We start from the raw sequence: 13,250 nt of genomic DNA, 5'->3' as shown, positions 1-13,250 counted from the left end.
TTGTTCTTGCGAGCAAGGGTTCTGGACCTTCTTTTTTAGCTCCCCGTCCCTCTATATTTTTTAATAATGATACAGAAGGTTTACACCCACTTATTTAAGGTATTTATAAAGTGCAACACTCATCCCCTCGGGGATATCACAGCGTTATATATCTCCCTATCGTTCAGATAAAAGAAACCCCACCGAAGGCAATCTCACATACCGAACGGATGTTAACCCAGTTAACATCCAGGTTTTCAATTGCTTGCTAAATTTCATATAGTTATCCATGAAGCGGAGATCCAGTGGTAGAGAGTTCCACAGGGTTTCTGCCAAATGCGAGGATGATCGACCATCTGATATAGCTTTCCTCGTAGTACCTTGGCTAAGGCCAGATTGCCGGACCTCAGGTTATAAGGTGGCTTATGGAATTGAACTCTGGCCCGTAAAATTTGTGGTCCGGTGTCGTAGAGGGCTTTGTGCGCATGACATAAGAGTTTGAAACCAGCTCTTTTCCGTAATTGGTAAGCAATGAAGGGGTGTCATACAATCCAAAGCAGAGCCACATCTGTCCATATTACAAATGAGTTTGGCGGTGCATTTTGAATTACCTCTAATCTTGTGAAGAGGTAATCTGCCATACCCACAAAAAGGGCATTGCCATAGTTCAAGCGATTCGTAATCAGAGCCTGGACTATGGTTTTTCGCCAGGCAACCAGTAACCACTTATACAGCCTTCTCAGCAACTTGAGAGTGCCGAACAATTTACCGCAAGTAGCCTTCACATGCTCTTGCATAGAAAGCAAGACATCCACAATGATCCAGATATTTTTAGCTGATTTCTTAGGGATGGGCATATCCCCCAGAGAGTCTGGCCACCATGCGACATCCCAAATCAAGTGGGCCTCACCAAATAGCAGGATCTCTGTTTTGTCTGCATTTAGTTTTAAGCAGTGCCGGGGCATCCAACCTGCTGCTTTGATTAGGCACTCATGTAACTTGCCTCAGGTTTCGTCTTGATTCTCACCCAGCGATATAATCAGCTGGGTATCATCAGCATAAGAGCAGACATCAAAGCACCATTTCCTTGCACTTTTTAGGTCTCGGCTAGCGAAGGCTGCGCTTGCGCAGTCTCGCTCGCGAGATTTTATGACTTGGAGAAGAGGGGCTTGAACCCGCCCCTCTTCTCCCCTGTTCTCCATTGGCTGGCCTCTTAAATGCTGGCCAGCCACTGGAGAAGAGGCCAGTCACTCCGATCATGCCCCGTCCTTTTCGGACCGGGGGGCGTGTTTTTTGCGAAAAGTCTCAGGGAGGAGACAACAGCAAAACACGCCCCCGAATCCGAAAAGGACGCTGCCTTTCTCCGAGGCATTTCTGCTCTGCCTCGGAGAAAGGCAGTGGTGTGATCATCCGCTCCCCCTTCGTCCGGTTGCTGCTCTGGTCTCCTTAAGCACAGTCATTCAGAACGAACTTAAACACGTAAAAAATGCAAATAGATGTCAATAATGTTTGCGACGTAACATGTATGCCAGTGGACATCGGATTTGATTAATACATTTTTATGTTTTTTCAGTCTCAACCCCCGAGGACAGCCCAGAATTAACCAAACGGGTAGTTCTTGTTGATGACGTTATACATAGTATTGGCCAGGGAGGCCCTTAGCAATTGTAAAGGTCAGGCAAAACGTCACTTTTACTCTAGAAATATACTTGAGACAGTGACGTCTCGACCGGCCTCATGTTGGTAGCAGCCTACAACCCAATGCCTATAACACTGAATAAATAAATAATATATATTTTATTTAGTATGCGTGGAAAGCGGCAGTCCTTGTGAGACCTACATTGCGTTTTCAATCCTCAACCCATTAAACAAAGGATCAGGACAGTCCCAAGATGGCTCCTATTTTATTACACGGTATCTCGCGTGGGTAAACTATCCAGTGTTAGTCCTTTGTTTGTGCCTACTCTGAGTGCACTTGACTGTGAAGTCCGTCGCCTGTTTCGCTGCGGAGTAATGTAAGCCGCCTGTAACTGCTGCAGCGGCAGGAGTGTGGCTGTCACTGGAGTGCCGGAGATACCGCAGCGGCGCCCCCTCCCCCGCTGTCCCAGCTTGGCAGCCCAGGAGAAACCCGAAGCACGGGCAGGAGGGAAATATTTCACAGCTGATTTAACTCGGGGACGATACAGCAGAAGGGGAGAGCCCGGACTCAGCAGGATCAGAGCACTGTCAGCAGTAGCAGGGCATGATGAACAGGTTCTGAAAGTGGCTGTACAAACACAAGGTAAGTGTCTGTCCAGGTCGGACTGGAGATACACAGTCAACATCTCGTCAAGGTCTGTTCACCCTTTGTCGTTTTAAGTGTAGACGGAAAGACATCCCGTCTACCAAAATATGGGGAGCTATGGGGCAGACTTTTGTCATTCATCAAGGTGTGGCTATAACCTCGGGACTGAACCCCCGACCCTCAAACTTCAGTATACCGCGATAGTCGTGATAAGCATGGGATAGGTAATCACACTTGCAGTGTCCTTCGAGCAGGGGGGAAGGGGGTCGGGGAATCGGGTACCTCAAACACCTACTTTATAATCCAGGTGGGGGATCCGAAACTACCTAATGGGAATCCCACAACCCTTCCAGACTTCCATTATACACTGAGCGACCACTCTGTGATTTTATCATGTACATGAAAGTGCGTGTGTTAATATCCGGGGAGCGTTCCCATGAATGTATGGGTAGGTATGGCAGCGCGTGCCCACCCCCTTCTGGGTCATCATTACCCTTTTGGTGTTGAGTATCGTTGGTCAGTGGGACATTCACCCAGGCACAGAGATGCCCACGCATGTGCCTCGCCATCTGAATCTTAGTTCTTTGGGCCTGAGATCACCTGCCTGAGTCACACCAGTCTCCTTTGTTGTTGTCAGGTCGGCGAGTTTCCACGATCCAGAGTGCATGCCTCCTGGCAATGCAGACACTCTTCGCTGTGTCCAAGAGCACAAACCATGCCCCCCATTCAAAGTCACAATCTGTGCCTACGACCTGCGCCACGTCCCTTGCACAAACACACCTACCCCATGCTCACGCACTCAAGCTCCCTACTCTCACCCCATGCACACCGTACCCACCAATACACAATATACTTCTCCTTGGCCCCATGAATCCCCGTATACTGTGTACCATCACAAACCAAAAAGTGGTCTCAGTTGCCATACAAATGCGTACTCTGCCCTCCACACTGCACTAACCACAAAAATACACTGCTGTTAAACCCTCTGATCCCACGCATACATGGGTTGTTAAAAAAAATACAAGTACTGGCAAAGCAAATAGTTCTTGCTGTGTGTGTGTGTGTGTTTTTTAAAGAGCACGTGGATGTGTCACTACGTAACTGAATCCTGCATCTGAAAAGTGCTGACTGCAAATTGTAAAGGGCATGCAAGTGTGATCTTTAAAAAAGCAAGGTCTATTGACTTTAGCAATGCTTGTTTCATATTGTATTCCCTGTATGTATATTTTATGACTGTTAAGCTCCCTTACACTGTACTCCTGAATGGAGAATCCAGATACTACATTAAATATACCTTGGTGAATTTTATTTTTAAGAATGTTAAAACTTGTATTTCAGGACAACGTATTTAGATGTCCATTTTCCATCCACCAAATGTGGAAGATTAGACAAAGGTGGAGCCAAGTGCCAAAAGAAATTCCTCTCCTTGGCCTTTTGCATTAGCGTTTACATTAACCAGTTCACAGGAGGAAATGTAAAAGGCTGCTGCCATGTGAACTTGTAAAGGGGATGCAGAGACAAGGGAAATGCAGAGGTGCTGTAGAGCGGGAGCACTGGGGGCTTTGAGACTGGAAAAGGTGGGGTGATGATGAGTGGGGGTGTGTGCAAGAGGGGCGGCAAAGAGGGAGGTGCACAATAGCAGGTAAAAGAGAGCTATTGGCATTGCTCATGACATTATTTTTGTTTAAGTTTTAGTTTTTAAAACATTTAAAGAAACGGCATTGTTATTTACAATGTCGATAGCTTAATCTGTGTGTGGGTGCAAATGCAATAGGTCTCGCATTTGAGAGTGATTAAGCTATTGACATTGTCAATAACAATGCCGTTTCTTTAAATGTTTTAAAAACAAAGACAAACAAAAATAATGTCATGAGCAATGCCAATAGCTCTAACTTTACCAATGCCGAGACCATTGCATTGTAAATGCTTGTTGCTAATGGAGCCACATATATATTAAAAAGAGTAGGGCTCAACAAAGCGCCCTGTGGAACTCCACATATAGATTTGTGGGAATCGGATCTAAAAGTGCCAAACTGAACTGAATATGATCTATCATTTAGAAAAGAGCCAAGCCATTGAAGAGCTGTAGAATGTAAGCCAATGTCATAAAGTTTATTAATCAAAAGGCTATGAGAGACCGTGGCAAAAGCGCTTAGGGAATAGTTGGAAATGTGTTGGGATTAAAGCGGCTGGCAGACCACTAGGCTTTCAGGTGAGGATGTTGTTAAAGAAAAGCTAGGTCGCTGGGAGCAGGGCTATGGCGTCTCGCAATTTGTCGATTGACTGGTGGGATAGAGCTTGGTTTGGCCCAAGCCCAATATAAGGTACCAGTCACTGCCTCGTTGAATGGAAGAAGGAGCTCAAAATATGTCTGCAATGTTTGAAGGACCAGTGCCAAGACATCTGTCTTAACTTCCAAGGTGGGTAGCTGGAGGTCAAAACTTTCGATGCCCTATGCATCACCATGGCATAGGAGGAGATTCCTCTTTGGCTGCTCGAGTGGGTGAGAAGAGACATAGTTCCAGGGAGGTATCAAGGCCACTAGCTTCCTGTAAGTCCTCATACCAGTTGCCACCCTGGTAGAGCTGAGCGAGATCATCACCTGGGTCGCAGTCATTATCTCCATTTGTTACAAAAAAGGAATGCAGAGAGGGTTATCACCCTTGGAGAGGTGGCAAATCAAGTAATGGAAGTGGTGCCTTGGGCGGATTCAGTGTCAACGCACCTGGAGCCAGAGCAGCTTGTAGTGCCAGAAGCGGGTCAGAACAGGAGCCAAAGGTAAGACAGGCTCAATAGGGTCCAGCTGGTGCAGAGAGCAAACCTGCCGGTGGTATTCCAGGAGGAAGGCCTCTCAGCATCTTAGAGCCCAGAGGCGTGCCAGAGGGAGTCTGCAGGGATCGAGACTGAGCATGGCTGCGCGGAACTCTTCAGTCTGATGCGGTGGCGGAAGGCCCCGAAACTCAGGTTTTGCCGGAACCAGCTGTAGGATTGATTCCAAAGTCAGCCAACTTCAGGAGCGAGATCAGAAAGTGTGGTGCAGTCTCCAGGCCTACTCAGACAAATGTGAGTGGTGCGAGGGAGCGAAATCCCACTTCAATCAATCAATCAATCAAAGACATTTATAGAGCGCACTACTTACCCGTAGGGTCTCAAGGCGCTGGGGGGAGGGGGGTGCCGCTACTGCTCGAACAGCCAGGTCTTCAGCTTCTTCCTGAAGGAGAGGTGGTCTTGGGTCAGGCGCAGGTTGGTCGGGAGGGAGTTCCAGGTCTTGGCGGCCAGGTAGGAGAAGGACCTTCCTCCTGTGGTCGCTCTTCGTATGTGGGGGACGGCGGCGAGGGCGTGGTTGGCTGATCGGAGGTGGCGTTTGGGAGCGTAGAAGTTGATTCGGTTGTTGAGGTAGCTCGGGCCTTGGTCGTGTAGGGCTTTGTGTGCGTGGGTGAGGAGGCGGAAGGTGATTCTTTTGTTGACGGGGAGCCAGTGTAGGTCTCTCAAATGTCCGGAGATGTGGCTGGTTCGTGGGATGTCGAGGATGAGTCTGGCTGAGGCGTTCTGGATCCGCTGGAGTCTCTTCTGGAGCTTGGCGGTGGTACCGGCGTAGAGGGCGTTGCCGTAGTCCAGTCGACTAGTGACGAGGGCCTGGGTGACGGTCTTCCTGGTCTCGGTGGGGATCCACCAGAAGATCTTCCATAGCATGCGTAGGATGTTGAAGCACGCCGAGGAGACGTTGTTGACTTGACTTCGATTTCTTGAGTTTCTTTCGTTTATCTGAGGATTTAGAGCGTGCTGAAGACCAGCCTCTGGAGCAGCTCCGTTAACTCAGGCAATGGGACAGAGGTCAAACCTGGGACGTGGAGCAGGACGTAGAGCATCTTTTTATGCTTAGCGATGTAAAGCTTTGCCTTGTGGTCCCTAATGGCCTTCAGGTACATCGGCACGCAGTCGCTGCAAGTCTTGTAGCTGTGGCTTGACCCCAGGCACACCTGATCAGGATCAGTCTCAGACATCGGATTGAGACAGTCCCTACAATGCTTGAAACCGGTCGTTTTTGGGGAAGACATCCCTGAATTTTATTATTTACCAATCAAGCAACATGACCTATTTACGTACTTCCGGCATTGTATCACTTCCCAATTGTCCACTGTCCAGATTCATTGGTAATTTTCTTTACAATTAATCCTCCTTTCCCTCCTTTCAGTTCTTACTACATGAGGGCGAATTTATGTCCCGTAGTGAGGCAATGAAGACAATTTCGAGGTAACATCTTAGAGAGACAAGACAGAGAGCTCAGGATCCGCGTCTGGAGGCACGGAAACAAAAGACTGACATCAGCGTGTGAGAGTGGCACTATTATAGGCTCCACACTCACTTCCAGAGCGGAATGGCATCAGTGCAGAGCCGCAGGGCACCACCTTCCGGTGTGCAGAGGTGCCGCTGAAAAGTTTCTATAGACTGACGCCTAGGAAATATTCAAACAGTGAGGAATCTGTGGCTAGAAGTCTCTATCAGAATCACTCTTTCTAAGCGTTATCATTATACATTGTTTGCCTGATATTGAACATTCTATTCTCGAGAGGTAAACACAGATTGTACATGTTAGCTGCAATCTAGGCACACTGTTATCTGCTTTCTGCAGTCACCAGCTTCTAACATATGTGACTTGTAAAGACAAAATGTGTTTTTAAACCAAGCAAAGGGTGTTTTTTCTAAATCTACAACTTTTTAACTACAGATTTAAATATCTCTCTACTTTTTAATGCAAACAACCGAACAGTCCAGTCCAGTTCTTCACTTAGTCTTTGCAATAAGCATTTACCTTTTTGAAAAGTAAAACACTGTTTCCATGCTAACTGCACTAAAAATACACATGTAACATAAGTACACACAACTTGCAGCTCATGTAATGTGGTCCTATATTGCCACCTTGGGGTTCTAGCGACATATACAAACCAATCCATCTTCATCATCATAGTTTCAGATTTCCACTTAATTTAAAGCATAGAAAAGTGCCTACTTGAAGGCACTTAAAACAGTGCAACTAAATTATTAACTCGAACTTTAGCCGAGCTCTTAATCCTACATCCTAACTCTAATCTTGTATCCTAACCCTGTGTTTACACCTCAACATAACCCTAATGCTTTAAGTCTAAGACTATTAGTAATCTTGGGGGACTATGATTTTAACTGGGGCATTTATAGTCACCCCCAGAGAGGCCTGACACACTGATCTTCTGCACTGTTTCTCTGACTCCACACACTGCCTTGGAAGCTGTACCTGCAAAGTTAAGGCGCGGAACAAAAAAGCACTAAACGTGGCATCGTGCCTGAGATACCAATCACATGAACAACCAAGTCCTAGCCTTACATCTTCAGAAACACTGCACCCTGCAATCTGAGAGGCGGAACCAATGACTGCACCAGCAGCCGAGCTACCACAGAATGTGCAGCAGGTGCAGTGGCACTGGGATCCAGAGCCCTGAGGGACCCACTGGACCCTGACAATGCTGCATTTTACCATCCCAGAGACTGTCAAAGGTGCCCTTCTTCTAGCTTGCACCAGGGCCCATCGCATCCTTGCGACCCTACAGCCAGCAGCAGAACTGCACCTGCGGCAGCCCTGCATTTCACTGCCCTTCTCTTCAGGGGGCGTGGATACAAGACAACTGCTGCATGCAATGATCACAACTGAGATGGAAACGCGCACTGCTGTGAAACTGCACAACCAAAACCCGGAAATGGACTCCAGCTCCATTCCGAGGTTCACTTTAAAATGCATCGAGGGGTTCTCCATCCAGGCTACTGATGGGAAAAGAAGCAGGAAACGCAACGATGTGTTTATTTATATATAACATATGTGTGATAGCAAGGGTCAGGCCATATAGGCGTCTAAGTGCTGTACAATACTACAACAACACGGACCCCGCGTCCTTCAATGTGCCAGCATAAACACCGCACGATTCATGTCATGGATTTCTAATATCTTAAACCCCGATCGTTATTAAGAAGCAGAGAATAATACAAATATATCACAGCCGCAAACAGCAAGACGCCGAGTTACAAGCATGAAGGCGGCCGAGGTGCATCTGCTGTTACAAGATCGTCCAAGCCAAATTCCATTCTCCCACAAGCCTGTGCGAGCAGAGCTTAACATTTGGTCTGTGTATTCGTTTCAAAAAGTAAAAAGCCAAAGAGTCATCTGCAATGACATTACCTTCTCCAAGAAGGTGCTGCCGTCTTTAGCAATCCACCCAGGGAGCTTCGAGAGTCTGAGGCTGAAAAAGAAATGGGACAACTGAGTGCCACGAAGGCGCATACAGCAGCGTGAAGGCGCGTTCACAGCCTTGATTATCAAACAATAAAACACAACAAGATAACATTTATTTCAACTAACAGCACACTATATATATTTTAATAGGCTATAATTAAGGTGAATGGAAAATATCTTCATCTTTTAATAAAGTATTTTCATGCTGCACAAAAAGTGTTTGTACATTTTTGATTTTACTAATCACTAACCACGGAACATGTCCAGATTTGTCATTCATTTTCGTTACAATGATTCCTCCTTTTCTTCATTACATTTCTTACTACGTGAGGCGAGTTCGCGTCCAGTAGCCAGGCCGTTGTGCCTTACCATTGTTTATAACAAAACTAGCAGAGACACCATCGGCCTAAGGACAGGGATCACACTAGAGAAGAGAAGTGAGGGAACATATGGAGAGTGAAGTGCAGAGCAGGCGTGAGTAGACTCACATGTAATAAGAATAGCCGAATAAAATATACTGTATTCTATTGCATTGTAGCCTCTGAATAGTGAGGGCTTCATATCAGTTAAATCCTGTACCGGCACCTACACATTGCAGGGCTGCGGAGAGGTGCAAAGAGAGTAGGGCTTGCCGGTGTGTGCTGTCTTCATCTAATCTGACGTGAACACGTCATGCCTTTTAGAACAGCCAGGTCTCTCCGTTGCCCCACTGTGCAAATCAAAGCAGCTATGGAAGACAGGCATTCTTGCTGCGAGGAAGCTCTGGAGCTTTGTTGTCTGGACCAAGGAAAAGGTACTAGTGATGCGAGACTTTCTAAGACAGGGATGGTCTGGAGTATCCCAGCTAGTTTGGATTGAATGTGCATTGGCAGTAAGTGAGAGGTTGGAGTTGAAACAAAAAAATCAGTTTAGCACTATTGGTGGCCCAGGAGGGGATGCAGCATAACATAACGTGTATTTGTGCGCACGTTCACCCCAAGCAGGGTATCTTGGCGCTGAATAACAGAGGTTTATTGTTACGCAACTCAATGTTACTCATTTTATCGACCTCAGACGGATGAAAGGCTGAGTGGACCCGCCGGGGTTTGAACCTGTGATCATGAGGTCGAATACAGGCCCCTGCAGTGGATGCATTAGTTCACTGAGCCACCAGACCCAATAGCGGAGGAAAGTAGCCCCGCCTGCTGCGAGTGCAACAGGCAAACACAAATAAATAAAATGCCATTTCCACATAATTTTATTTATTTGCCACCGCACCGGCTCGCGCTGTCTACAGCACAAGGGTGGGGGCGGGGCTGAATCCTGCAAATGCAGCATGTGAGCACTGCTCTATAGTGTGCATCTCATATTCGCCGTCTGTCATGCAACAGCCAGCCCAACATGCGCACTGTAGACCCAGCAATCCAAAGGCTGTAAAACAGCCTGGGGATTGCTGACACAGGCCCCAGCCTCAAAATGAGCGCTGGGTGAGCCTGCTCCCACCAATCATGGAGCTGCTTCACAGCATAAAAGCAGCTCCAGGATTGGTTGGAGTTCCGTTCCACAAGGAGGAAGGAGGTCCTTCCTGTTCCTGCTTGTGGAAAGGAGAAGTGCCGCAGCGGTCACGCTGTTCTGCGTTTATGGTGAGCAGCGCTTTCGCGCCCCACCATTTTTTATTGGAACTAGTCGCCACTGTGCAAAGGGCCTCAAATGAATCAGATTTTACTCCCTACCAGCTGCCGGTGCAGAGTTTGAAGCGCCGGAATGTTGAGGTCGCACATAAGAATGTGCATGACTTGTCTGGCGGCATCATTCCAGATTTGCTGGGGTCTGTACAGTAAGTAGAGATGGACCCTGTGGGACAGTCCATTGGCATAATATAGCAACAACAGGCCCAGGATAGCAGTAGCATAAAGTTTGCACAGCGACGGCACCTGTGGTCACTTGACTTGGTTCAAGAGATAGAGATTGGACTACATGATCACTCCCAGGTTCCTCAGTTCTGTCAAGGGGGCAAAACTCTCACTGAGGAGTTCAGCTTCACATGATTGGGATTTTCTACCTTTAGAAATACCTGGGTGTCGTCAGCAAAGTTGTAGGAAGTAAGGTAATATAATTGGATGAGGTGCAAGAGAGAGCTGAGGTATGTGCTAAAGAAGAGAGATGGTAGAACCTTGAGGAATGTGGTGACAGAGGTGAATGGTGCCAAAGCTGAAGACTGAATAGCAACAATATTGGACATTTCAGAGTTATGGAAAAATCCCAGCCAGGACTGTACCTTGAATTCCAATGTCACCCAGTCTCTGGAGTACGGTGGGGTGATCTATGATGTGAAAGACAGAGAAGAGGTCCAGTAACAGGAAGACAGACCTTTATTTGCATTGATGGTAGTCTGCAGTGACGGTAGAAATGGAGGCGGTAACGAGCCTTGTTGGTTTTTTTTTTCATTCTCCATTGAGGAGTATTTTTTTGCTTTAAATGTTTTTTCATCGAGTAGAAGCAGATACTCTTCAGTGGATGCTGTGCATGTATGAAAAGGTGTTCAGGAGGATCAAAATGTTAAAGACGGTGGAGAGCGAGGCGTGGAACTGCTGACCTGTCATCACAGGGCAGATTGGCTTTGAACCGGACCTCTGGTACTGGACAGCACGGTGGTCACGTTTTTCACTGGTTTGAGGTGGATCTTGGTGTTCAGAATGCATGGCATAGAAGACCTGGAGGGAAAGATCAGGTTGCAGTAGATTGTATGGTGGCCGCTGAAGGTGACAAACTGATTTCTTGTCAACATGATGTGTTGTGGCACGGTGAAGATTTTGTTGAAGTGTGGCAGGTTGCATGTGTGGGGCTAGAGACCACTTGGTAGAAGTTCCCAACTATTAGGTTGGAATGGAGGGTTTTGGATTGTCAAACCAGGCATTGCAGTCACCCAATATGCAAAGTTTGGTGGCAAAAACAGCAATGAAACGGAAAAAGAAATGTGGGTTGTTTAAAGAGTGTCTCTATGTCAGTACAGATAAAATTAGGTAGGTGAAGCTGAGCAGCGATGAATAATGACAAACATTCTGAGGTGAAAAACCATGGAAGCTGGTGGGAAAGAGTTATTTTATTATTAAACGAGCTCTGTTCTTCCACTGGTCCTCTTGGTTGGACAATTTCTTATCAGGATTTGATAACCTGATGGGTATGGCCATGTGGAGGGTGGGGGACTACTTTGTCTGCTCACTATGTTTCTCTATTAAAGAGCAGGTCCATTATGGAGTCACAGATTAAAAGGCGGATGTTCAGGTGTTTTTTGCTCATAATCTAGCACTAATGAGGATGCACAATAGACATTGGTGAGAGGATGAAGATGGGGATTGTTTAAATGCACCAAGGTGGGGTCAGGGACAGAAGAGAAGGGTCACTATTGGTCTCGAGGAGGTAGTAGTGATTTGGTTGAGCAAGGAGAGTCAGTATGTATTTAAAGATGGGATGAGTGTTGAGATGCAAGGGGAGAGGGGATGGAAGTGTAGGAAAAAGGTCAGGGATTGATAAAAGTGGTTGGCTGGAAAAGGAGGAGATAATAGGGGTGAGGGTCATAGCGGGGATGTTACTGGTAGAAAAGAAATTTGAGAAGGGGAGGGCTTCATCACAGTGGCGTAACATAGGTCCCCATGGTGCGGGGTGGCCCCCGAGCTCCAGGGACCCCCTCAGCACTGTGCCCTAAGCTGAAAGCTCCTGATTAAGACCAGAGGGGGGTCCCTCCGTGTACCTTGCAGGAAGGCCCCCTCAAGTTTCGTTACACCACTGCTTCAACAACAGTTCGTACAACGCTTCAGAAGAGCTATTAATATGCCACAGAATTCAACCATGAATGCCGAAAATGTTTATCAGCAGTGTGCAAAGTATAAAATGCAGCAATGTAATTCTTAAGTGGTTCAAGACTCATTAAAACATACAGCTAAGGGTACTGTGGCAGAAAAGTCGTGGCATAAGGCTTGCTCACTTTTAACTACTCAGGTTTGCAATATCCTTCGAAATAAAATTAGGCTAACATGATTGTTTAAGGCAGATTAAAAAAACCAGACCGGAATATCCGAGACCCATGTATTGGTTACTCTGAGGTCATTTAAACAAAGTAGCACATTTATTTCCTCCTTGATGACCCTGTGTTCCATCCTACCAGTTGCCGAGCGTGTGTGCTAATCCGCTCAGTCTTGATTGAGCCTGTGTGCTAACCTGCCCATTCCTTAACCTGTATGTTAATCTGCCCATTCTTGAGTATGTGCGCTAACCCACCCATTTTGACGCCGTCACGTGGCCCGTGGGGTCATTGCCGTTTTCTCTAAATTAGCATGAGCTTTGCAGACGGTGCGTGGCTTTATGCACGTTACTACTGAACTTTATTTTTCCAAAGATTTTCTCGGTTCTTTTTTTTTTTTAAACAGATTTTATTTGTCAGAGTGATATATACAATGCAGATCTCTGAGTCTCAGAGACAACTGCCGCATTAAAGATACAAAAGTTGGACTTTGACAATTTTACACATTTATGTAAAGGAAAATATGAAACGCAATACAAATAAAATCAATCCCTGCAAAACAACCAACACCTCCCCCCCCCCCCCCCTCCCCACCCCCGAGCGCGCTGTCTCCTTGTTCCGGAACAGTACATCACTGACCCAGACTGCCATTAACCCTTTCGCCGCGGCGGGAATTCCGCCGCGGCGCTGGGGGGTGCGGGGGGGCAGCGCGGTGGCCCGGTGCT

General features: G+C 46.9%; 1 protein-coding gene across 1 annotated transcript in view; it reads right to left on the bottom strand.

Annotated features, from left to right (window-relative positions):
- The window catches only part of INTS9 (integrator complex subunit 9), a 421,484-nt gene that overhangs the window by 274,666 nt on the left and 133,568 nt on the right, over positions 1–13,250 (bottom strand). The window contains exon 3 of the mRNA XM_085613054.1: positions 8,472–8,532. Within this exon, the coding sequence (XP_085469180.1) occupies positions 8,472–8,532 (61 nt within the window). The remainder of the gene's footprint in view (positions 1–8,471; positions 8,533–13,250) is intronic.

The sequence above is a fragment of the Triturus cristatus genome, chromosome 6 (assembly GCF_964204655.1).
Source record: "Triturus cristatus chromosome 6, aTriCri1.1, whole genome shotgun sequence".
Classification (NCBI taxonomy): Eukaryota; Metazoa; Chordata; class Amphibia; order Caudata; family Salamandridae; genus Triturus; species Triturus cristatus.
The sequence above is the reverse complement of the archived record's forward strand: the minus strand, read 5'-3'. Positions and strand labels throughout refer to the sequence as shown.